At 41.2% G+C, this 27069-nt stretch overlaps 1 protein-coding gene across 1 annotated transcript; it reads right to left on the bottom strand.

Moving 5' to 3' along the window:
* Positions 1-6790: 6790 nt before the first annotated feature.
* LOC4345340 (protein PHR1-LIKE 3) lies at positions 6791-15120 on the bottom strand. Its single transcript, XM_015795475.3, has 6 exons — positions 14870-15120; positions 9677-9753; positions 9552-9606; positions 8233-8302; positions 8003-8072; positions 6791-7413 (listed from the first exon to the last, which is right to left on the bottom strand). The coding sequence occupies exons 1-6, from the start codon at positions 15042-15044 to the stop codon at positions 7120-7122; spliced, it is 741 nt and encodes a 246-aa protein (XP_015650961.1). The 5' UTR covers positions 15045-15120; the 3' UTR covers positions 6791-7119.
* Between the last annotated feature and the right edge of the window lie 11949 nt (positions 15121-27069).

Here is a 27069-nt window from a genome sequence, read left to right as displayed (position 1 = left end):
TGGGGCCCACTAGAGGGACCGTGGCCTAGAGAGAGAAAACAGAGGTCTTTTTAGCAGTACTAACATCCTAGAGAGAGAAAGTACAAAATCTTGACACACAAATTATAGGTGTATGTGGAAATGGCATATCAAGAAGAACAAAATATGGAAATAATGTGCTACGCAGAGTAGTACTACTATATTCACCCATAATGTAGTGTAATGGATTTTGATCCTGTTATTATTAAATTAAGCGCTACCCGTAAATTAGAGCTACCGAACACTTAATTAATCACTCGCTAACTACTCGTAAATAAGCTCAGCCCAAATCATTTGTCCGAACACAAAGTGACAATATGGGTTCAGGGCGTCATGTCTTACTGTCCATACTTCACATCTTACTTATAAGTTTCAATGTCATTTTTTTCATGTAAGATACTGTTCGATTTGGCTAATTGGCTTAACTGCTCCGTTATTTTCCATGGGCATATGCTTCCTAAGCTATTGTTATATTTTTTTACAAATACTATTTATATAAAACTTTCTTAAAAATCATATTAAAATATATATTTTAATTAATCTCGACTGATCAGCTCAGCCGAAATGCTCAATCGAACTATGCCTTATGTGTTCTGGACTTCATCAATTAAAAACAATTACTGTAATTGCTCCCGGAAACAATTACTACAAGGTTGCAAGATTTGGGTTCAGGGCTGAAATAAAATTTGGCAACATCTTGTACCATTTGTCTTGGCCAAATTGTTCATCATAGCACAATAAACACTACGATTTTACCATTTGTTTTTAGTTACTGGGAAAGGCACCATTAATGTCCTTGCATCCCCCCCCCCCCCCAAAAAAAAAAAGAGAAAAGAACTTGCTCCATTGCTTCATTATTTAATACTTTTGACATTTTTGTCCGCATGTCAAGACATTTTTTGAAACATCCCAAACAACTCCATAAATCATTGTCATTTTTTGTGATCTATATGCTTGAGACTATTGAAAATCAAATTTGTCAACAGCCTCCCTTCGCCACTACGTGTGCAACCTAGGTAGGATCAAAACCACGAGTTTTTCATGAGTCCATAATCCATTCGTGCTAAAATTAAAAATGCAACACTTAGTATCCATCTTAAGATTGCATACCGTAATATAACCATTCACTTAGCATGTGTTTGGTTGCAAGATTTTTGTGGGTTGGGCTGGAGCCGTCCCATTTTTACACAGGTGTTTGGTTGAAGGACTGTGTGGACTGGGTTGGGTCCAAAAAGAAATATTATGACTATATGCGGGTTGGTTTCGCTCAGGGGAAATGTGGTGGACCGATCCATCTCACCTCCTCGCGCTCACATGAGACGCACGCGAGAGTAACCCTATCTCTTTTCTCACTATATCGTGTTTTTCCCCTTCACAGTGACAGCGAAACATATCCAGATCGAGAGAGGGCAGCGGCGGCCACTCGCGCGCAAGAGGGCGCCGGCGCCGGCGTCGTGCCACGGGCCTGCTTCCTCCCATACCTCCTCTCGCCGACCCCTTTTCCCATCTCCATCCTCCTTTCTCCCATCCGCTGTCGCGCCTACTCGTGGCTGAGCTGCTGCACCTCCTCCTTCCAGTCCCACGCCCGGAACTCCCGTCTCTCCCGTCAAGACAATGTGCAAGACTAAAATTTGCTACAATGTATAAGACTTAAATTTGCTATTATGTACGAGACTTGAACTCCTTATTATATGTGGCTTGAACTTCCTATCTATGCATGTATGCTAATTATAGGTAAGGCCTGAACTTCCTTTTGTGTTGGTTTGAATGGATGAATGTCTCCAATGGTCAATTTTCTTGTTTTCAACTTAGTTTGTTGTAATGATTGCACGTAATGGTCAAGGCTTGAACTTCCTTTTGTGTTGGTTTGAATGGAGGAAGGCGTGTGTGCTGTTTTCACCCTCTTTTGCTAAGCAGAGCAACATCAGGAATGTACCTGTGCATGTTATCCTAGATTTTATGGAGATTTTGTCCAAGTAATTTCATATGTGAGGTAACCTCACCAAGAGGTATCTCCACCTAAACAACCCACATTTATCCCTCTATCCAAACAAATGATAGAACCATTACGACCCACCATATCCCTCAAACCAAACAAAAAAAAACAAGGTTCGTTCTATCCCTCCAATCAAACAGAAACTGGGTCCAACCCATTCAAAAAAATAGGAATGGACCTAACCCATCCCACCACATCCCCCAACCAAAAACATGCTTAAGACATTTGCCGTTGAACCTTTGCCATTTTATTTTTTTTATGAACCTTTGCCGTTTCGCCGTTGTTTTTTTAATAGTCATTTTGCCCTGGTTTTCATTCAGTGAAAATGTACATTGGGGATATCATGGGCGTGTGAACTTGGCTAGCTGATTGTATTGACAGAGAAAAAGGCGATCTTGTATCAGATTTCTTCGCAGTTATCTTTTCAACAAAAAAGAAGGATTTCTTTGAAGATCAATCCCCGCAGTCCTGGTCACTTGAAAAGGTAAAAGCAAGGTTGAATTAGTTGGGATAATTCCCTTTGAATAGGTGAGGATGGAAGACGTGATCGAGACAGAAAAGCATATCGCTTCTAACTGTTTTGAGTGTTTGACTGTTATTCTAGCTAGATATATGCTTTTGGCAATAATAACTCTGTTATATATGGTTCGGCAAGTATGAACATGGATTATCTTAATCACTGTCTGGGAATGAAATTTCATGTACTGAACATCTTAAAAGTGGTTTAAAGCACCTCTTAGGGCTCTTGAATTAGTCTGCTGTCCTTTTGGGCTTTTTTTTTAAAAAAAAAACAGAGCCCTCTAATTCAGATCTTCTCTTTTAAAAAAAAAAACTAGATATGGTTGGCAATAAAAACATCCAAACACCTAACTTAATTCAATTAAAAGCAATTACTATAATACTAGCTCCCAAATTAAATTGCATTATCCTAGCCCTTTCCATGAAATACGTCCACATGCGTATAGAACCACACTTATTTTTTTTGGTCTCGTTTCAAGTAATTGAGTAAATTTGGAGTTGATATGATTGTAGTTAGCTAGCTTATCATGTATACTTATATAGTTCATCTCTACTAAGTGTAGTTAATGTTATTTTTATCTTCTCTTATTAAGCTACATTACCCCAATTATTTTTAGCCTTTGGATGATAGATCTATGGTCCAAATTGTTTCTTCTTTCTCCTCTCTTAAAAACATGCAATCTCAATTACTTTTAGGCTCAAAATTGTATCAAATTGTTTTATTTTTTTACATATTATGTAACTTATTTTTCCGCAGCAACGCGGCGAGGTATTCATCTAGTTTATATGATGACCCCAACCTAGATAGGAGTAATCATATCAGCACCAAAACATGGACCTAATAATCCCTGATTTTAATTTTTGCAAGCACAAGCGTTGATGGAAGACAAATATAGCAATCTTTTGCTTTAAGATTCTATGATAAATATATTATATGCCACTGAAAATTTATCCATTTTACCCCTTCGTCCTTTTAGTGACATGTGGGTCTAGGAATCACATCTCAGTGAGACATCAATGGCAACAAGGAACCATACGTCCATATGATATTTTCAAAAGTTCAAAAGAAAATAAAGAATTGTCCCAAAGATTTATAGCATTGGGTATATTAAAGCTTCTTCCCAATTGGTGAGCTTAGAACGTTTTGGAGTGGTGTATTCGCACACACGAGTGGCCCACGACTCCCATGCACATTAAGGCAACTCGATTTAGCATAGACAATTTGACATTGTACTTTTCTATAATATACCGGTAAGTGTATCAATTGTTTTTACCTGGTAGTATATATTGTGTTACCTGATAATAGCTACTACCAGGTAGTATGCTTACAACTGATAATAAGCAAGTAAAAAATATTATTTTTACAATACTGATGCTTGGTATGGATGATTTTTGTTCATAGCGAGTCCACCTTATTTACCATAGTAGTAGACATTATACATTATGATGTGTATCAAAAGTATTAAACATTATGAAGACTATATACATCTGTAAGGATCCATCATATATATGAAACCATGATACAACCAATATGCATAATAAGGACAGAGGACGGAGAAAAACACATAGGCTGTGTTCGCATCTACAGGATGGGAACTCATTCCCTTCACACGGAAAACGGAGCGATCCATTAGCGCATGATTAATTAAGTATTAGCTATTTTTTAAAAAAATGGATTAATTTGATTTTTTAAAGCAATTTTCGTATAGAAACTTTTTGAAAAAAAACGCACTGTTTAATAGTTTGAAAAACGTGCGTGCGGAAAACGAGGAAAAGGGATTAGGAAAAGGGTGTGCCGAACACAGCCTAAGTGAAGTAATTCATGTATATTCTGCCATCAATTTGCCAGTTGGTTTGTCAATCTTCGCTACAAGGGACTTTGATTTTATCCAAAATATAATATTTGACTTCTTATCATCCCACAAGAAGCACGATTTTTGTAGTTCATGCATGATGAGCTGGTCATTGTTGTCAACATATAACCTAATAAAAAATATTGTATTTTTTTTATTTGAATGGTTTTGTGGCAAGAGCATTTTAGGAATATTCCCAATTGATCCTCTCTAAGGGCGAGTGACCAAAGTATTTTCTCCTTTTCTACAGCCACATGGTAGCAGTGGAATGCGTTTATTGGGTGTTAGCCTGTTAGGGCATAAAATATGGTGACAACATAGGTGAGGAAGATCGGAGATGTTCGATACTTCACACTTGAAAATGCGACTTTCGAAGAACTCTCTCTGCCAGTTTCACGGGCGAGCTTTATTCATGGGAGATCTCCAGCCTTTTCCAGTTTTAGGAAAAGAAAATTCCACTTTTGCTTAGATGCCCAATCTTTTCATTTATACATATGCTTATCCGAACCGCCTATTACAAATTAAAATATAATTTATAGGTACGTGTTCTTAAATCATTAAAAGTATTTATTAAGGGTGTGTTTAGTTCGGTATCAAAATTGGAAGTTTGACTAAAATTAAAAGTTTGAAGAAAAAAGTTGGAAGTTTATGTGTGTAGGATAGTTTTGATGTGATGGTAAAGTTCGAAGTTTGAAGAAAAAGTTAGGAACTAAACCAGGACTAAAAGCAAATACTGTAAAATAAACTTTAAAATTAAGTTTATAAAATTCAAAATTTGACTTATAGTTACAGGCATATTACACCCTCGTCTCCACTCTTCGATATGTCCACCTCCCCCAGTTGTTGATAAATAGTACTTTCTCTATCCCAAAATATAAGCATTATTAGAGTTAGACACGGTTATTAAAAAAACAGATATAATTAAATAATAGAGGATTGTGATTGGATGAGAAGTGGAGGTAGGTGGGAAAATTGAATGGTGGAGGGTTGTGATTGGTTGAGAAGAGAATGTTGATGTAGAAGTTGTTATTTTTAAACAAATTTTAGAGGCTAGAAGTTGTTATATTTCGGGACGGAGGGAATAGCACATATATCACTGGTAGAGAAATGCTAACAATCCGGGACTAAAGATCACTATCTCTAAGTCCCGGTTAAAATACCCGGGACTAGAGATCGATCTTTGGAGTAAAGAGAAGAATATTTAGTCCCAGGTATTTTAACCGGGAACCGGGACTAAAGGGTTAGTCCCATTTTTTTTTCATTGTTCTTTTGAATATTGATTTCACACCAATCTCTCCAAAATCACAAAATCAATCAGAAATTCCAAATCGAAATTGAGATGCTCCCTACATCCCCAGATCACATAGCAACATCACAAATCATAATATTCACATCACAAATTGTCAGAAAAAAACATCACAAATTTTAAAAAAAATTACATCACAATCACAGTCACATATACATCACAGATCACAAATACATCACAGATCAAATAACACAGATCCAGATCCAATGAATCACAAGTTATTAAAAAAAAGAAAAAAAAAGAAAAATCCGGCCGCCGCCACCGTTGCCTCCTCCTGCGCGGGCGGCCGCCGCCGCCGCCTGCCGCGGACGGCCCCTACCGCCTCCCGGCATGGGCCGCCTCCCGCGCTCGAGTCCCCGCCGCCGTGCTCCGGGGCCGAGCTCCTCGCTGGCTAAGCGTTGAGAGAGAAGTCTGAGAAGAGGATAAGGATAAGTGAGAGAGAGAGGAGGAATAGGAGATAGAAATTTTTTGAGGATAGCAACAATGGATTATATACGGTATATTTGATTTTTAGCCCCGGCTGGGAACAACAACCGGGGCTAAAGTTAGGATTTTAGTCCGGTTGGTAACATCAACCGGGACTAAAGATCTCTAGGGACTGACAGCCTCTGACACGACATGAAATCTTTAGTCCCGGTTGATATCATAAACCGGGATTAAAGATGATATAGTCTTACAGTTATAAATCGAGACTAAAAATGCTTTTTAGTCTCGGTTTTTAATGAAACCAGAACTATTGTGGATTTGGGTGGACCGACCAAAGATGGTTTCTCCACTAGTGTATAAAGCGTTAGTTCTTGAGAAAAATTCCAATCCAAAAATTTTCCTCTCCCGAGGTCCAGTTTCCAGGTGCCAATTTACACAGTTTATACTTAGTTGTAAACTTGTAATAATAGACGCATTGTCCTAGTCAAGTTCTTACCTCCAAAATCAACTCTCACGAAAGAAACATTAATACGAATATTTTGCATAAAATTCACAATATATCAACCCAAGTTTGCTACAGTAAAAAGAGAACATGGTACCTTACCACGTCGATTTGCTGCCACTAAGCCAATAATATGTGCATAGATAAGATAATCATGTGAGACATCCATGTAATATGAGTTGCACTTTCAGTATTCCCAATTATATAGGGTTAAAAGCATACAAATAACCGAAGTGTGTTAATTTGGGAGCTAGGACTCTGAATTACAAGATACTTACGCATCGATAAAGGTTCTTGATCAGTCTACGACTACTAGCCACAGGATATTAACAAAGGTCAGTCTAGATTAACTGAAATAGATCAAGGTAAGAGAGCCTTGTTCAGTGCTAGTCTAGCTACTAGAAACAGGACAATTGCTGGGCGTCCTGCAAGATATCATCAGAATTCCCCCTGGCTTTTCCAGAAGGAAGCAGGTCATGGATCTTCACCTATCTGTATCTCAATATGACTTGCGTTTTTCAGGCGCCTTCTGAAAGAACAGGTCAGCATCAGCTGCAAAAGGGGAGGATTTGCCTCCGGGACTGTGCAGGCTGATCGAGCTGACAGAGAGCTGGTGGAAGATGGAGGGGCTCAAGGTGTCTGAAGAGCTCAACATGACACCAGCAGAGGTTAGATCATGGTCAGATATGCTGAAGCCATTCAGTTGCTCAGATACTATGTTGCATGCCTTCTCCAGTAGCGTGTCGATGTAGTTCTGGTACGCTTCCATTCGGATCTGTACATGCCTCTGGACCTGACAAACAAAAACACGATGGTCAACTACTGAAACCTATTCTCCGCAGTTTGAAATGAACATAAAGCAGGGCAGACTTTGGATAAAGTACTTCTTGTCTGCATTTTGTCAACTACAAAAGCCCGAAGGGCCTGAGTCTGAACTCCTACCAAGAACAGGAATTACTATTCAATTTCATATTGGCATTAACTAAAAAAAAATGTAAACTGCTAGTCTTGGATTGAATTTGAAATTACCACACATACATAGTCTGAACTATTAGAGTAATGTCCAACATATAGAAAACTGCACACAGAAGAGTCACTAAGATGGATCATTCTATTTGTTTAGACCAGCAGGGAAACACAGGTCCATTTATTGTAAAAGTAAAGCATCATAGTTTTCATATTAATCGATTTTTAAGTGACCAATATTTCATATTTACGAGGGAAGTAGTGAGTGCCCAAGGTCGTAGCCTATGTTACATTCCGTATGAGTACCAAGTCTCCTAGGAATGTCAGAACTCAGAACTATTTGCAACAAAAAGAAGCATTTGGTGAACTGTCTTATTTCAACATGCTGATGCCATTTTAGAGAAAACTTTACTTACCTCCACTTGTTCATGCAATTTTCGTTGCACTTCCATCTGTGCTCTGAGTGCTTCTTTTAGTTCTTGACTCCTACGAAGAAGTTATTGTACATTTGTACTATGTAATATCAGTACAGTCCAAATCACACATGTCACATGCAATGATGCAACATAAATATCCTGACTAGAAGTGGACACAATGAGACAGAATTTTGGACAGTCATGCTACATATGTAGCTGACAAAGCTTACTCTTTCAAATCTGGAGTTGGAACTGTAGGAGATAGATTTGTTCCACTTTGAGCTCCCAAAATATAAGAAGCTGAAATTTTGGGAAAAAGCAATAGATGTAACTAGATCATATTATGATGTACTCTGCAATTGAAAATGAAGTTGTATATAAAAGTATAGAACTGATGAGCCCATACGAAAATGCAATATTAGCTATATTTGGATGTGACCAAGAAAAATTATGACTTGAGGGCAAGTAATGCAAGACAGGTATTTAATAAAAATACTTGGTCTATCCACTAATGTCAGCAGTTTTCAAAGAAAAATACTTCGAAAATGCCTAAGTACATCAGAGGTGTGTCAACTTCTCAGATATTTTTTATTGTTTAATATCTTACCAGTGGGTCATGGTGTATTTTGCAACTGGCCAAAAAATTTTGGTCGAATCTCTCGAAAGAATCGGTTCATTTAAATTGTAACCTTCAAATAGGCGGAAGGTGCGAGCGCCTAGGGCCCAGGCTACGAGGGGGCCAGTCCAATATGGTCTATATATCAGATTTCTTATTATCTTTACGAGCTTTTTCTCATGAGTGTTGATTTTTGCGTCTTAGTTAAAAATTACTTTTGTTTTCAACAATTTTTTAGGACGATTGTTTTTCAACTTATAAATACTCATGGATAATGAATAGTTCCATTTTTTCCACTAGTTTGCGTGTTCGTTTTTTTCTTTGTTGTTCTTTATTTCAGTTTTCTGATTGTAATATCAACATTATTTATCGAGAATAAAAACATATTGCAAGTGAGGTCTTACTAGTTAGTACTTGATTTGCCATGTTAGTAATGTTTATTTGTGTCACTTTAGAGGATGAATGGTTTATAAAGTATGTTTACAAGTAAAGAAAAAATAGTAGCATAGCGTCGAGTATAAAACGCCCTAGGGCCCTTAAATCAGCGGAACCGGCCCTGAATGAAGGTAGGCCAAGATGGAGTTAACTATATTTTCTTAAAAGCTTTACAGATGGGTGGCTCTCAGAAGTAAAGCTCCAAAAGCCTGCTCGTAGAAAGTTCAAGTCCACAACTACAAATGGTTAAAGTTGGACTCAAATATTTGCGGAAGCTTCTAGGTACGTGAGCCATATTAATCCCTCATTTGCTTGCTTTAAAATTCATATTTTAAGTCAGACCATATACACATGCCATGGGAATGTTATATTGGTAAAATTGGTAGCTTACCCTAGCCGCTTTTTTTTTTTTTGGGTCAGATGATCATGCATGAAATTAACAGTGAGGTTGTGCTCACTTGCCTCAGCTTCTCATATCAACATGTTTCTGTAACTTACCGTCTTTTGATTGCTCTGCCATCTCTTTGCCAGATTGCTTTCCTAATCTGTATTTCTGGTATGAGTAGCAAACTTAAGAGCAATGCTGCATTTCTGATAATGTGAGACAAATGGATGACAAGTACCTGAAGGTGGCTTTTCAAGTGAAAAAGGGTGAGACCCTTCACACCCATTGTCCTCATGATAGTTTTGGGTGTTGCTTCTGCAGGGTTAATATTATAATCAGTATAGCAATGAGTAAGTAACATGTCATTAGCCAAATGTCAAGCTACAAGGCTACACTATTTATAACAGTAAGCATCACATAAAGGAGCATTTCACTACACGCATGCCAGCATGCCAGCAGTTTAGTGTGCAAGAGAGGTTGCAAACAGAAAGAACAGCATCAAACAGACCACAAACAGAAGACCTCAAGCACCTAGGATACCAACAGGTATTCTACCAAGAACAGAAGAACATTTGCCCCTGCAGCACACCACAAGGCATCCTCATAACCTCATTTGCAATTGGCCCCAAACTAGAACATACATTCAAAACTCTTACCAATGTTGTTAGAAAGAAGGGAACAAGGAAAGTAGGATACTGAAAACGTAACAAAAAGAAGACCCGAGACGATCAAGAGAAAGATAATAGCCTGTGATGGATAAAAGATAACTGAACAGCAAACAGGAAATAACCACTGGCCTCTATAGAAAAAATTAAGTAGCACATCAAAATATGATTATAGAAGGTTAGAAACTAAGTAACCAACAAATTAGACTTGCATGGATTGGGCTTAGGTCCAGAAAAGAGGATACGTGAAAATACAGATGTATAATGAATAAGTAAAAAATAATTAATATTTGATTTTGGAGACCAAACAGCTTGAAGGCACATTTCAGATGTTACAACCTACTCCCTTCGTCCCAAATTATAGGGTGCCCCCTTTTTAAGAAAAATCAAACTCGGTAGCTTTTGACTAATAATCATACTAACTATTATGCATGTTATATCACTATATTCATATTTTGAAGTCCTTTCATGTGATGCTAATTTCATATTTGTCGAGAACATAGAATGGAATAAAATAATGGTCAAAGTATGCTATTGAAGACCGTGAAAAAAAAATGTAGGCCTTGTAATTTAGGACAGAGGGAGTAACTCATAAGGGAAAAAGGGAATGCTTAAGCTAACTAAAAGGCAGGGCCACAGAAGCATTCATATGCTTACAACAAAATAAATCAGTCAAACAACTGCAATACTGTAGAAAGATTCACTGAAATCAACAGTCAAGGCTAACAGGCAAGAATCGGTTATCAAGGCTAACAATCATAGACACAGTATAGGACATTCCCAGCTCAAACTCATGAATATTGAAGAAAGTTTGAGCTTCCTAGGGAAAAGTCCATTTTACGCCCTTGAACTCTTATGCTTGTCTAAAATACGCCCCCGAACTCCAAAACCGGATATAATATACCCCTCAACTGTCAATACCGGACACTTTACCCCCTGGAGCTGTTTTGCGGTGGTTTTTGCACACGTGGACGACACTTCGGATGCCACATCATTCCTTCGCCGGGTCGGATGAAATAATGCGTTCTCTTTTATACATTCGTTCTTTCTCTCTCCCTGTTCATTGTTCTTTGAAACAGCGAGGAAGCAGGCGCGTCTTGCGTCTTTGAAGCAATGAAGAAGGCGTGGGGCGGCGGTGGCAGCTGGGGTTCTCACCGCCGGCTCAGGTGGTGGCCGAGACCGGCTGAAAGGAGGCCTCCCTGTTGTGTCTGACGAAATTACTAATATGCATGGATTAACATACTTAATTATACTAAAGAACCAACTGAACTTTTATCTTTTTGCACTTTGCCAGTAATTAGAGATTCAGAATTCAGAAATCATCTGTTGTGTTTGCCCATCCTACACTGAATTTTCTACTCCAATGATGAGCATGGACTTTTGTTGGCACCAGCACGATCCCTTCGCCGGAGAACTCATCGTCAGTGTTCGCCAAGATTGTTCAGTCTAAGCAGACCAAGCATGTGCGCGTGTTCAGCAGCGGCACGGACCATCGGCTGCTGCGATCGCTGGTGAACCGCGGAGAGGAGGTCATCCTCACCGTCCCGAACGAGCAATTGGAGCATGTCGCGCGGTTCCTCCCGGCGACTAGGATCACGCACATCATGACCAGCGACGACGTCCTGGTTAGGTCTCTCGGGAACACATATTTCCTAGTCCCCACGATGGTGAACCTCCACCCCGCGCTCGCGGCGGCGCGCCTGAACGGCCGCGTGAAGGCGTCGAGCGTGCGTGGTGCCGCCAAAGCTTGTTCCGCGGCCGACTCAGCCGCAAATACCACCTGCTTGCTGTGGCTTCCTCCCCACGCGGAGCTGCTTCCCTGCTCAGCCATCTCCGCTGGCGCGCAAACCTCCTCCGCCGATGACCGCAGCAGCTTGTCGGACATGCTCCTTCCCCGCGCCGCTGCCGCTGCAGCTTGTGAAAAAGTTGGTCAAAACATCCTGTGCGCTGATGTGCCATCCAAAGTGTCGTCCATGTGTGCAAAAACCACCGGCAAAACAGCTCCAGGGGGTAAAGTGTCCGGTATTGACAGTTGAGGGGTATATTATATCCGGTTTTGGAGTTCGGGGGTGTATTTTAGACAAGCATAAGAGTTTGAGGATGTAAAATGGACTTTTTCCGAGCTTCCTATAATGTATCTGAACTCATGAAAACTGCAAAAAGAAACTGACCTATATTCTTTTTTCTCTGAAACCTACCAAAGATTACACCAAAAATTCAATTACTACCATGCCATATTAAGTTTCTTCGCTTAATTAGCATATGAAAACTTGGACTAACACAGTAACAGGAACTACAACTTCAAACTTCTTGATCAACCGCATGAAGATCAGAATCAATACATTTGTCTTATCAAAAGCTTCAATAATAAGTTCACTGCCAGAAACAAACCGGAATCCACTTTCAAACGAAACAAGGCAGACTTGCATAACAAAAGGGCAACAAGAAAATGCACCAACTCCTGCTGATCCACTACAAGGAGCATCCTGCATCGGGAACAGCAAACTCAAGCCTTAAACAAAAACTCCATGTGAAACTGTAAAAAGAATCAGACAAGTGAGCAATCCATAAGGTCATCAGCAATGGGTGTCTCCAGCTAGTCCCCTCACCTGACGCCGTTTGCTTCCGTTCAAAAAAGCAAAAAAGCCGTTCCCTTGCAAGACCACGCGATGCCTCGCTGGGGGACGCGACCCCCAGCTCCTTTTCGCCCAGGCACCGGTCCAAGGAAACCCGTTGCGTGGGTAGGTTGCTCCAGGCAACCGTCCCAGCGAAGATTTCCTCTTCCACCCCTCTCCCCCTACCTCTCCACCTTCCCGGCGAACACCACCCTCTCCCCCATCCATGGCCTTGCGCGCTCACCGCCCTCCCGTCGCGCCGGCCCGGTTGCCGCGCTCCCAGACGGCATCGCCGTCGCGGACGTAGTGGAGAAGGACTGGTCCTTCCTCGATGCCGCGGCGGCGGCGGCGGGAGGTAGCCTCCCCTGTGCGCCTCCACAAATCCCGCTTTCTCCTCCTCCGCATGCTCCATATTTAAATCCCCCACGCCCTCCATCCAGAGCCGCCACTTCCCTCGGCTTTTCTTTCCCAGCCAAAAAGGAAGAGAGGAAAAAAAATCTATAGCCACCAAATTGAGCAAGATTCTCACACGAAACCAATCACAAGCTAGCATTCGTTCAATTTCTTGACTGTTATTGTCCGGGGAAGAGGTTCTTGGTGTCCAAAGAATTTGCCTGTTCTAGGGAGCTCCAAGTTGCTGTAGCTTCTTTTCTTGGATTGGCGGTACTGATTGTGGGAGATGTTGTCTGTGAGCTGCCCGAGAGTGTACATGAGCAGGAAGGCGCTGGATTTCGGTCAGATGGCCTCCTGCCGGTGCAGTTGGGCCGGCCGGTCTAGCATGCGGGTGGCCCCGAGGCGGTGCATGCCATGTGTTTGTTTCGTGGCCTCACCGAGCCAGCCAGGTTCTTCATCCTGCAGCTCTTGTTCTTATTGGTCTGTTGAGCAGCTGTGTTTTGGAGTGAGCTAACGACTTAGCGTTTTTGCGCAGGCCTTGCTGCAATTGATGTGCCAGCAGAGGCGATTTCTAATGCGACGACAACAACAATGATCCCTGAGCGAATTTCTGTTTCTTCACTTTTGGAGGTTGTCTCCGACGACCTGCTGAAACTAAACAATAATCTGAAATCGGTGAGCTTCTTCTGAAGGCCACATCTTTTGTTTGATTTACTCAGAATTGCGTTAAATAGAATCGTTAATCATTAATCATTGTATGTGCTGATTTAGTTTGCTTGAAACAATATTGAAGCGACTTATTGAACAGACAAACAACCGTACGTGCTTGATGGGCTACAAAGCTTCAACACGAAACAGACGGGCGGCCATGGAGGGGCACGGACGACATTTGTGCGCATGGCTACTTGGTCCGAGACACCCACTGTGGTCTGCGTCTCTTCAACCAGTGCCCCCAAATTTCCTCAGATTTTGAAGCTACTAGGCAGGGGTACCTTCCACTGTGAGGACGGTTCTCCAGAGCCACTCCATGGATGCCCTCAGTTAGTGAGGACTCTCTAGGAGTGGCTCACATTGTAGATGCCCTAAGAGAGTAATCTCAACATAAAGCTACCTAACAACGTAATAAAGCACAACTGGTAAAGTGCCTTTTCAGGGAATAAAATCCCCAAATTGCTCCGAACTGAACTTACTTGCATCAAAGATTCGATTACCTTTACATCAACACACGCCCTATCTATCCAATGACTGAACTGACAGTTACGCGTTTCAAGAATCAAACCAACAAATTCGTTGCACAGAAGTTCCCATTTCCACACCAATGAGATGAGAGTATATATGATACCAGATGGTAGCACCAGAAGCGTGAAGAAATGGCGCCATAGAGAAGGTCATAAAGCGAGCCGCACATTCTCAGCGATTAATTTGGCGGCAAACTTGGGGTCAACTCAACGATTCATGTGAAAGAAGCAGCATGAGGAAAAAAAAATGCTCGGATTCTCTAAGTTGAATTCCCGCCGCATTCATTCTTCCGCTCGAATCGAGCTGCTAGCTACAACAGATCAACCTCTAACCAAATCCATCCTCGCCTGGTCGACTAAGTTTCAAACCCCCCCCCCCCCCCCCCCCCCAAAACCAAAATCGCCATGAATCGTGTGCCAATCCGGCGCACAGCCAAGCCAAAGGAAACACAAGCACAAAACAGGGTGTGAGGTGAAGAGGAGATGAAAGCGGAGGAGGGAAGAGGAGGGAGGAGCTCACTGTCGGGCCCGCCGAGCTGGGCGACGGCGTCGACGAAGCGGTCGTGGAGGTCGGCCGTCCACCGCAGGCGGGGCTTGGGGTCGGCCGTCAGTACCAGGCCGGCGCTGCTCCCCCCGCCGCCGCCGCCGACATCGGCGTCGAGGAGGCGGTGGTGGTGGATCAGGCCGGGGAACATCTCCTCCTCCTCCTCTTGCTCTTCTCTTCTTCTGCTGCTGTTGCTGCTCTCGAGACGAGAGGAGAGTCGAGAACCTTTTTTTTTTTTTCTGTGGTGGGTTTTTTGGCGGATTAGAGATTCGGTGGCACGCGCTCGCGGACGGGCGCGTCGCGACAGGGGGGCTTCATCATTGCCTGTGCCGTCAGCCGTGTGCTCGCCATCAATGCTCAAGTAGAAGACTTTTCCGGTCTGCAGTTCGTCGTTGAGAGACGGGGACCAGAAGCAGGTTCAGCCTGGCCTGGTAAAAGCCCATGTTGGTATCATGGCCCGTTCAAGGGATCCTTTTTGTTTTTTTTTCCTATAGGATGAAATTTTTGCTTTCGAAACAACCTGTACAGGTACAACGCAAAGTTTCGTAATATAGCAGTAAAAAGTTACTCCCACCGTTTTCATATTAGAAGTCCTTTGACCTTTTTCTTAGTCAAATCTATTATATACTAAAAGTCTATTAAACTTTCTATAAACGCTCTCAAACCGCCACCGTCGATTTTCACTTAAATTGGTGGACCCGATATTTTAAACTGTTTGATTAGATTTTCACTTAAATAGGTGACCCGATATTTTAGGCTATTAGATTAGATATATTTTATTTTAAATAAACTAATTCCTTACTCGCTATGCGTTTATGGGAGAAACTTACGTATAACTGAAGAAAACAATGCAGCTTACCTCCTATTCGAGTCAGAAGAAAAAAAAACTACACACAGAACTACTATAAATCTATAATCAATAAGAAAAAAAACACAGAAAAACTACGTACAGAACTACTATAAATATAAAATCAATAAGAAAAAGACACATACCTACTTAGTACCATTAGAAAAAATTGGTGATATTTAAAAAAGGGTTTTCCTTATTTAAAGATAAAACATATTACTCTATAATTTACGTAAATACCACCGTCGATTTTCATTTAAATTGACAAACCTGATCGATGTTTTAGAACATCAGATTATATGTATCCATTATATACTAAAAGTCCATTAAACTTCCTAAAATACTCCTAATCCGCTAGATGACATGCTATAAAGGATTCTAAGTTACCATGTGACGCTCTAATAAATTAGTGAAATTCTTAATAATTCTAAAAGACAAAACATATTTCATTAAATTTGGTGGACCCATTATTTACAACCATTAGATTAATTTTCAAGAAAAAAAAACATCTCCTAAACCCAGGCCCACCTAAGCCAGTATGTATATGTTACCTTTTTTTTTTTTGAAAAAACGAACGTACGTATGCATGCCCCCTCTTCTTTCAATTCATTTTCTCCACTTTTTCACCCATTCCTTCTCCCATGTTCATGATTTTTAGTTAGATAAGCAATAATTTTGTGTTAAACAATTAAGCTTTAAATCATACAACTAATTTCTCATCCGTGCAAATCTTTAGATTATATATAACTAAATTTACAGTTCAAGACCATATTTCACTATAATTTAGCTTTGAAAAAAAATATTATTTTGGTTTATATTTTCTGACTTTTGCGTGTCATTCTAGCAATTATAAAAAATATAAAATAATAATAATATAGATTTTATCATCATACATAACTTCGTAATAATTAAATTAGGTCTACAATCATAAAAGTAAAATGAATATACTATGAGTAATGTTTCCAAAATATGTTAGTTAGAAAGCAAATATTAGATCAACTTATGTTTTTAGATTATTTTACATTTAAAGACCCATATCCACTGTAATCTAAACTTTGAGAAGAAATATGTCACTTTGGGGCTATATTTTTTGATTTTTGTGTGCCATTCGTACAACTATAAAATTATAGAAAGATGATGATATAGATTTTAATGTTTTAAAAAATTACTCCCCCATTCTAACATTAGAATAAGTCAAAATAACATTATTAGATTGTAGTGTTCGTATTTTTAAAATCTACTGCGAATATATTGAAATAGGCAAGTAAAAGGATAGATTTTAATCAATCAATAAATCATTTTCAATTTTTAGTTAAAAAAATTATAGCAACTAAAACACTACAACCCAGTAAAAAGAATTATTACAATTTTATGCACGTGTAATCTCTTCCCTTCAACTCTCTCTTCCTCTCCTCTCTCATTTAATTCCTTTATCTCCTAATATTTAACTAAGTAAAAAAAAAGATCAATAATTAGAAAGCTAAATGATTATAATTCTTAAGTTAAATCATAATGTTAATTTATTTCAATTTTTGTCTTATTTATAATTAAATAAATAATTAAGATCTATGTTACACGTATTTCACTCTATGAAAATGAAAATATGTCATTTAAACATAGACACCGTAAATCAAAATAAGTATTATAAAACATAACATAATATAAAATAAAATAAGTACTATATTACTGTAAATTATTGTACATCCTCTAAGGCTCTGAGTGCACTTAAGACGTCATGTGTTACGCCTTAAATAAAAATAAAACTTTACAAATTGGAAGAAAAATCATCCGACGATCAGTTTTCACTTAAATAGGTAGGTCCATTATTTTTAACCAATAGATATACTTTTATGAAAATCTTAAGCCGCTATGTGTTACGTTCTTAAAATTAGGAAAAATAACAGAAAATGTGAGAAAAAATAGATCATCGGTTTCACTTAAATCATTTAGATAAAATAGAAAAAACCACACCTCCACTTCACCCTCCCCCACACATACGCACAACACGACACTGCTCGTCCCATCCCTTCTCGGCTTGAGCTCTCCACTCTATTCTTTCCTGTTTATATAGCGAGAAATAATAATAAAAATATTAAAACATGCATAAAATTCAATCTACACATCTAATTTCTAATCTAAATATTGTTGTATTTACAATTAAACACATTATTTAAAGATCCATAAACCCAACTGGTATAAAATATAAAATAAAGAAAGTAAAAGAAAATGTCAATAGGGACTAAATTGAACTATTTAGAGAAAACTTAACTAGTTCTAAAAAAATTGGTTCTTACATTTCACTAAAATTGGACCAACCATTGCATGTTCCATTTTCGTTATAATTTTAAAATACTTAGACATTAATGGCCTTACATCTATCCTATATCTTAGCATTATGAGTTTCTCCACATATTATTACACATATAAACCGCACTAAGGTTCGCAGTATATAGTTCATTGAAAAGTTATATTTGTTACTATTAAATTTAAAATTTTAGATTCATGTTAACTAGGTATTTTCTTTTGAAAAAAGATAGTATAGATCACACAAATCACAAGGAAGCGAGGTATATGGCATGTCTTTATTAGTTTATATATAAGCATGTAACAATTTGCATCAACTTAATCCAACTAGAAGGAGAACTACTTGATGGTACAAATAAAACATATTTGTTAACAATAATAGTTCTTTAGAATTTGTTAAAAAAAGCAACTAAACATTCTATTAAAAAAAGGGGACAAAATGCCTTTCTTCTAATTTACACTTGATTTGCTAGACATGTTTTCCAAACAAACTAAATCGAACTTCTTTCTATATAATAAAAAAGATCATAGATAATTATTTATACGGATGTATTAAATACTATATATTTTAGAACCTAACTAATATCTTGAAAAAATTATCAAAGCAAAATGCCGATGAACAGCAGAGGACTCACCTGATGTGTCTTATTCAAAAAAATAGTACTTTTAAACATGGCAGGTATCAGTTGGTTATTTTGCTGTTTATATATATTTTTCAAACGCAGTGTACAATACAAGCCCGCGCATTCGCGCGGGCTACCTTCCTAGTTTATAGAAAAATTAGCAAAATCTATAACACTAAATTAGTTTTATTAAATTTAGTATTAAATATATTTTGACACAAAGTTTGTTTTACACTTTAAAAAGGTTTGAATAAGAAAAACTTTAAACCACTTATAATATAAAACGGAGGAAGTAGTTTAAGATGTTAAGATTATAGACCTATAAAACTATGATCAGAAAATAAAAAGTAAAAAGAATCGCACCATCCCATGGCAACTCGTACACATAAACTCGAGGACCTGCTTGTAAGTCCGAGGAAAAAAAGTGGAGCCAACATGCCATCTTTTTTATAGGAGCCAATTTTAGATTGGGCTATTTAAATGGCAAGTTACTAATTTAAAAAGGTGCATATATCCGTTGGAGGTAAATGCTAGGTAAAAAATACCCTCGCTAAAAAAATAATAAAAAAAAGAGACATGCCTTCTGTCTCCTCTTTTCCCAGCGAAGCAACGGCGGCGGCTTGGGGACGGCACGGTGTGCACCTCCTCGGCCTCCGCTCTCGCCAGCCTCGTCAAGCTCCCATGCCGAAGAAGCATTTTTCATATGGAGATGCCGTGCTGTAATGCTGTTGTTGGAGAGGTTGACGAGGCCGAGGTCAAGAATTAATCTCACACGATGGACTAGAGACTGGACGACTGAGAAGGAAGCCAAGAAGCTCCAACAAAAATACTTGGCAGATGCTAGTCCTCTTAATTTCATCATGCTCCAAGCAAGAAACTCCAAACCATGCGATAGCGCCGTGACAGAAGTGTAGGGGCACCCCGGCGACGCGCGGCGCGGTACCGGTGGCGCGCCGCTGTTGGCGGTGACGCAGGTGAGTGCGTGCAATGTACAGCGTGAACATCGTCTCGACAGGTTCAACTGGTGGTGGTCAGTTGGTCACGCCGCACGGGTTCGAGCAGGGACGGCAGCGCTCGGGTGCGTCGCACTACTACAGAAGTCGTCTTTGCATGTGGACGAAAACGATTTTCGCATGCGGTTGGTCCGACCATATGCGCGAAATCATCTGCAAGGATGACGATCTTTGCATGCGGCCAGAGCAACCGCATGCGAACATGCGGACGCAAAGAGAAAAAATTGCGAAAAAAAATAAAATTAAAAAAAAAGGGAAACCCTAGCCGGCCGGCCGCCCGCGCCAGTTCCGCCACCGCCCACCCCCGCCTCCAGATCCGGGCGGCCCGAGGCCCGCCGCTGCCGACCATGTCGTCGCCCGCCCCAGTTCCGTCGCCACCCGCGTCGTCGTCGGCCGCTCCCGCCGCCGCCAACCCCGGTTCCGCCGCCGCCCGCCCCCGCCTCCAGATCCGGGTGGCCCGAGGCCCACCGCCACCGGATTCGGGCGGGGGGAGGCCCGCCGCCGCCGACCACGTCACCGACCGCTCTCGCCGCCAGATCCAGGTGGGAGGATGCCCACCGCCTGCGTCGCCGCCGACCGCTCCTGCCGCCGTCGTGGAAGGCCAGAGGTCGCCGACGCCGCGCGCCCACTCACCAGATCCGCCGCCCCCGCTGCGCGCCGGTCATCGCCGTAGCCGCAGCCGCTCCCTAGGGCGGCGGATCCGGCCCTCCCGAAGGCGGCGCCGCCAAATCCGCCGCGCGCCGACGCCATCGCCGCCCGGCGGCGCTCTCGGAGAGGGAGAGGGGAGTGGTAGAGGAGAAAAGAAAGAGAGGAGAGGAGAGGAGAGAAAGAGAAAGAGAGGGGGAAGGGGAAAAAAGAGAGGGGAGAGAGAGAGGGGGAGATGAGTTAGAAAAAAATCGAAGTGGTGGGAGGGAAAAGAGAGTGGAAGGAGATGAAAAAGTTAGGGTGGTATTTTTGCATGTAGACCATTTAAGAAGCCGCATGCGAAAATAGTCATTAAAAAATTAATTTAAAAATATGAGAATTTCGAATCAAATTTTATGATATTAAATGAATTCATATAAAAAAGTTGTCAAAAACAAAGTTGTAGAACTCGTTGAGATCTACCAATTTTCTTTTGGTCATTTCTCCATCCGAGTTTGATTGAACTATACAAAATTTAAATTTTATAATATAAGAAATTCAAATAATTTTTCGAATAGTAAATGATTTAAAATGGAAAAGTTGTGAACAACAAAGTTATATAACTTATCAAGATCTACCACTTTTGTATTGGTCATTTTTTCTATATGACATTGTTTGAACAGTTTGCATTCAAATTTCAAATTATGATAACTTCAAACAATATTTTCAAATATTAAATGATTTCAACTGAAAAAATCATCAATAACAAAGTGGTATAACTCATCAAGATTTATAACTTTTATTTTGGTCATTTCTTCATCCGACAAAGTTATTTGTAAGATTGTTTACAAAATGAACATATATCTCTTATATAGTTTATAAACTATAAGAGATATATGTAAATTTTATGAAAATGTTATTATCACTTAGTTAGGTTAAGAAATGACCAAAATAAAAGTTATAGAACTTGATGAGTTATACAATTTTGTTGTTGATGATTTTTTCAGCTGAAATCATTTACTACTTCAAAATATTAAAAAGTTTTGAAATTCAAATTTTTAATTGATAAATACAAAGTCACAACAAAAGGTGCCCAAAATAATAGCAGTGAGAACACAATAACATGATAGGGCATGATTTTAGAAATATTTAGAAAAAAGAATCATTCAATTTAGAGTTCATATGAGTGAGATACACTAGTTTTAAATTTTTAAAATTTTATTTTCGCATATGGCTCCTTAATACGCCCGTATGTAAAAATCGATTTTTATATACGGGCGCTTAAGCGAGCCGCTATTTTTGCATGCGGATTTTTTTATAAGGGCGTCTTAATTTAAGTAGCCGTATGTGAAAATACCGTTCGGTCGTGAACCTCACCGTGGACTGCCTCGGCGACGGCAGGGGCGCCAGCCCACGGCGGCGGGTGCATGGTGACGCTCCGAGCCGCCGCGTACTTCCGCCGGATCTACGAGCCCCAACGTCAGTCGAGCCGCCACGATCGTGGCCGCCCGCCACACACACCACCGCGGTCGGCGCTTGCGACGCATCAGCATGCAGTAGGCACTCACAAATCCAGAATGGTTTAGTGCGCCTAAGATCGAAGCAGCGAATAAGAACACTAAAAATGTCCAGGCTCCAGCATCTCTGTTCATCAAGGTCTGCAGAGGTCCCCGTCGTTTTCCCTGAAATTCTTCACCATGAAGTATGTGTTATTTCTTTTCAGGTTGCACGCGCTGGCGCGGCATGAGCTCACAGCGATCCCACCGAGCAGACGAAGACTACCGCTACTTAAAAAAAAAAAAGGTTTGGTATAGGTGCCGGTTCTAATATTTTTTTCCTATAGTACCATCTTTTTGTGCCTTAGCGCACCCTGCCTCGGGTGGGATGTCGCACACCGTGCGCCAAGCCGGCGACTCGTTGAAGTGGTCCATCCTGTAGACAATGGCATGCCGATCTTCTTGCCGTCGAAGTCCTGGAAGCACATGCGGACCTGGAGTCAGATACGACGTGATGTGCCACTAACAGTTTAGAAGTCAGGTATGACGTGATGTGCCGCTGACAGTTTATTAGGGAGGAGGCATGAGAGTAAGAAAAATATCAACGTTTTACTTACTGCTGGGACCCACGAATTCTTTTTTTATAACGCTACATTAGCACCACATACGACAAAACCGTGCTCCGCACTGCTGAAGGACTATATTTACATTGGTTTTAAATTTTAATAGTTGGAGGACGATCTATCCGGTTTTACAGTCGAGAGATGCAAATGAAACTCAGCCTATATTAAAGGATGTAAACTGGACTTTTTCTACAGTTGTCTATGTAAAGCCTGCCTATCAGCCAACCAAACACTGAAGATCGTCCTCCAACTAATTTGTCAACCATTCTGCTTTCGTCCTTTAACCGAAACACTAGATATAAACCATCCCTCAACTTACAAAACCTGTACAAACAAGTTCTCTCGGTAGTATTGTCTCCGGTTTTGGTTGACGTGGCACATACGTAGCTCATTTGACTAGGTCTTCGTCTTATGTAGCATTGACGTGGTGTTTACTTGGCAATTTGATCTGGAAAATAATAAAACATAAGCCCACATGTCCCTTCTCTCTCTCCCCGGGCAGTTTTCTTCCTTATCCTCACTCCTCCCTTCTTCCCTTTCGCCTCCTGTCCTTGGATCCTCCCATGGATACCATGCACGCACACGCCTCTGTGAGGATCTAGCTGTTCAGCGTCACTACGAGGTTTGGATGCCAATGCATCAGCCTACGCCAAGGGAAACCATCGATCGATTAGGGCTAGCCGTGGTGCGGGAGGATGGGCAGGAAGAGAGAGAGGGGTAAGCGTTGAGTACCACTTGATGATGAGCATGGCAGTGAGACGGCGCTGCGATAGAGATGGTCTCAGGGAAGGGGTCTGGCTGGGCCCATAGTACAAAGACTTCGCCCTCATGACAGCCACGGTCTCCCCACCTCGCCGAGGTCGCCATTGCTGGCTTGTGCGTGCTCATTGGCTGACCTCCTCGTTGCGCGCTCTACTGCACACATGCTCCACAAGGGGTAGCAGCTACACGAGTATCTCCTCAAGGCAGGGCACTCCCGGCCATCGCCACCTCCTACGCGCTCATCACCCACCACCTCCTCACCTCCTACGCCCGTTGCACGCTCCCCGATGACTCCCTCCGTGCCTTACTCGATCTCCCCGCGCCACCCACCCGGCCACGTGGTCCTCCTCCTCACAGAATGGCCTCCCCACTGCCGCGTTCGACGCCTCCCGCCCTCATCCCTGCTTCGCCCGTCGCCTCTCTAGCCAAAATCGTGGAGAGGACAGGAGGTTGCCGGGTAGAGATCGAGCTCGCTCGCTGTTGGTTCGCCCCACCAGCTGCCGCTCCACTCCACCTGCATGTTCTACCCGTCATGCTTCGCATCGCTCGCCTGCTCCACCGTTCTCCTCGCCGCTCACCCACCCGCCTTTCTCGTCCACGTCGGGAAGAGATGATGAAGAGAAGGGTAGAGGGGAGAGGGAAGATGAAAGGAGTGAGGATGAGGAAGAAGACCGCCTGGGAGAGAGAAGAAGGGAGGAGTGAGGATGACATGTGGGGTCCACATGGGCATCACCATTTTTAATTATTTTTTGGTGTAACTGTCACGAGGGGCCATGGTTTTTATTATAACCGATCAAATTGCCTCATGGGTGCCACGTCAATGTTACATGGGATGAAGACCTAGTCAAATGAGCCACGTAGGCGTCACGTCAACCAAAACCGGGGACAATACCGCCGAGAGACCTCGTTTGCACTAGTTTGTAAGCTGGGGGATGGGTTGTATCTGGTTTTTCAGTTTAAGGACGAAAATCAAACTGCGCGACAAATTGAGGGACCTAAATTGAACGACCAAACACAGACATGATTTGAGAGGGTAGCCTACTACTACTACGGCCCAACCCAGTTGATTTATTAGCTAATTAGCTACAAAACCTTTATATTGCTGACAGCATGATACACAAACAAAGTAAGGTTGACACTTGCCACTGATGCTGGTGGACTAAAGGAGTCGCCTATGTGCTTGCTTGAATAGTTGGTTACCAATGTAGTAAATTTTATAAACATTATGCCAGTGAGAAACTTTTACCGTTTACAATGCCCATTTGGTTCGTTGTCATAATTTTGGAAACGTCATGGGCTTTAAAAGGAATTGTTCAATAGTAGAATTTTGATAATTAATGCCAATTTTTGGACAAGAAGGCAAACAGATTGATAAGTTTATTGGTTGTGCTTAAAGTGGCAGCAAAGCAACTCCATAATACTTTTATCAACCTCGTATTATTTGAATGTATGGCATTATATTGAATAAAACTTGAGTAAATATGGTCGCTAGGTAGAGTGCATAAATAAGATGGTGCGCTGTATCAATTTTCCAATTTTGATCTACTCCTACCATGGTTTTGGCCGAGAGTCGAACGAAAGAATGATATACCATTCGTATGTATCCACTTTTCTACATGCTTGGACTTGTCGGCTCCTTACCATATAAGGGCTCGTGCAAGGGACCTGTTCAAGCCTCCTGCATGCTGCATGTATTGTGTGTCTCGCCCATACGCCACCCACACCTAGGCCGTGTCTGGCCAACTAACTTAATTAATTGGGCTGTACGCATCAACTAGTTGAGCACAATGATTATTTCTCGATGATACATGCGGCATCTTTTTCCGTTGCAATAAACATAAATCCTTGTAGCTTCATGTAAAAAAATAATCATTGCAGTGAATATTGTTGGTGTTGAAGGTATCATCTAGGTATAAAAGCTATACAGTTGGGCAAAGCCTGACAACAAGGGTGCGTTTGGTTCACGGTTAAGGTTGGATAGGATATGGTCCCTTCTCTCTCCATGGATGGAGGTGACGCGACCGCTTGACCCGCGCGCCCATCGGTCATGCGGCCACATCCGGCCGATTCGGCCGGATCCCCCAACCGGCATCTGCGAGGAATATTCCCCTCCGGGCCGTCCTATCCAATGTTCGCCCAGCAACCAAACACCCGCAAAAACCGGGCCGCTATGTCCTATCTACCCAAATCCTTCCATCCAAACACACCCTATGTCGCATAAAAAAAGTATCATGTATAGGAGTATCTCGTTGATGTGTCAATGGTAGGAGTGGAGCATTTGGTGGTAGGGTGTCATAGCTATCACCGATGTAATTGATTTATCACGAGTATCCTTAGGCTATCACTAGAATATCACCACGAATTAATTCTGTGGCTATTGTATCGCAGGACAGAGTATAAACAATGTATCAATTAATATTGTTGGTGTATCATGCAAAAGTCAAGGATAACTAACAAAAACTCATTAATGAAAGAAAAGTCAAACCAAAAGAAAAAGCCGGCCATGCTAATCTGTAACAAAAGTCGAACCAAAATAAAAGCCAAATCACGTTGCAATTTGACCCTAACATATAGCGTGGAATAGTGTATACTAACCTCACGAAATTAAATTTTTTGCGTTGCACATGATGAAATCAATCTTCCTAATGTGAGCTCTTTAGGAGGAAATGAGAGGATATATGTGTTCTGACTTAATGGGTTAGGCTGTATTCGGCACTGCCTATTCCCAACTTTCTCCTCTCGTTTTCCATGTGCATGCTATTCAAATTGCTAAACGGTGTGTTTTTTATAAAATTTTTTATACAAAAGTTGCTTTAAAAAATTATATTAATCCATTTTTTTTAAAAAATAACTAATACTTAATTAATCGCGCTCTAATGGATCGCTCCGTTTTCCATGCAGAGGGAATGAGTTCCCATCCCAAGGTTCCAAACACAGCCTTAAGCTGCGTTCGGAGATCCTGGATGAGACCCTCCGCACGGAAAATAGAGCGGTCTATTAACGCGTGATTAATTAAGTATTAGTTAATTTTTTTCAAAGATGGATTATTTTGATTTTTTAAGCAACTTTCGTATAGAAACTTTTTACAAAAAAACACACCGTTTAGCAGTTTGAAAAGCATGCGCGCGTGGAAAACGAGGGAGAAGGGTTGGGAACCCTGTGTAGCAAACACAGCCTTAGCATGTACTATATTAGACACGGGGCCTTTGTGCATTGCGTAAGCGTGCATTCCTCAAACGAATGGAGAGTCGTGTAAGAAAAATAGGGAGAAACACTTCTAAGCGAAGAAAAAGCATGTCTATACTATTTGTGGACGTAGAAACGATACATATATTGTCATATTGATTATGTGAATAATATTTGTGAACATCAGAATTTAAATGCATCCATAACCAGTGAACACCTATATGTTCTGTTAAGAAACTACGGGTGATCTCATCCACCCAAGGAAATAGGAACAACGGTTCCTAATCTAACCGGTAGAGAAGAGGAGATCGCTCCTCTCTCTCCCTTTGGCGTCCCTCTCGACAACCGACGCGATGTTCCTAAACATCGCGTCCCTTGCAGTTGACACCGCTTCACATTGTGTAAATGTACTGTTGATCAATGAGAAATCGATCGATTCGCTCTATTTGTGTTCAATTCTCTTTCTCGCTCAATCTCTCGCTCAATCAATTCTATCCACATTCAACACGTTATCACCACTTTCGCTCTCGTGAAGGAGATCGCGAAGTGAAAGAAGGAAACCATCGCTTTTGATCTAACAGAAAAGCGAACAGAAGAATCATCAAAGAAGGTACGATGCCTACCTTTCATTGGATCATGGATGCCGTTCTCGGCCTCCCTCGCCATCAGTGCGCATGCGGGCTCCGCCATCTTCTTCG

Source organism: Oryza sativa, chromosome 8 (assembly GCF_034140825.1).
Source record: "Oryza sativa Japonica Group chromosome 8, ASM3414082v1".
Classification (NCBI taxonomy): domain Eukaryota; kingdom Viridiplantae; phylum Streptophyta; class Magnoliopsida; order Poales; family Poaceae; genus Oryza; species Oryza sativa.
Note: the sequence above shows the minus strand (reverse complement) of the source record. Positions and strands in the feature narration are given on the sequence as shown.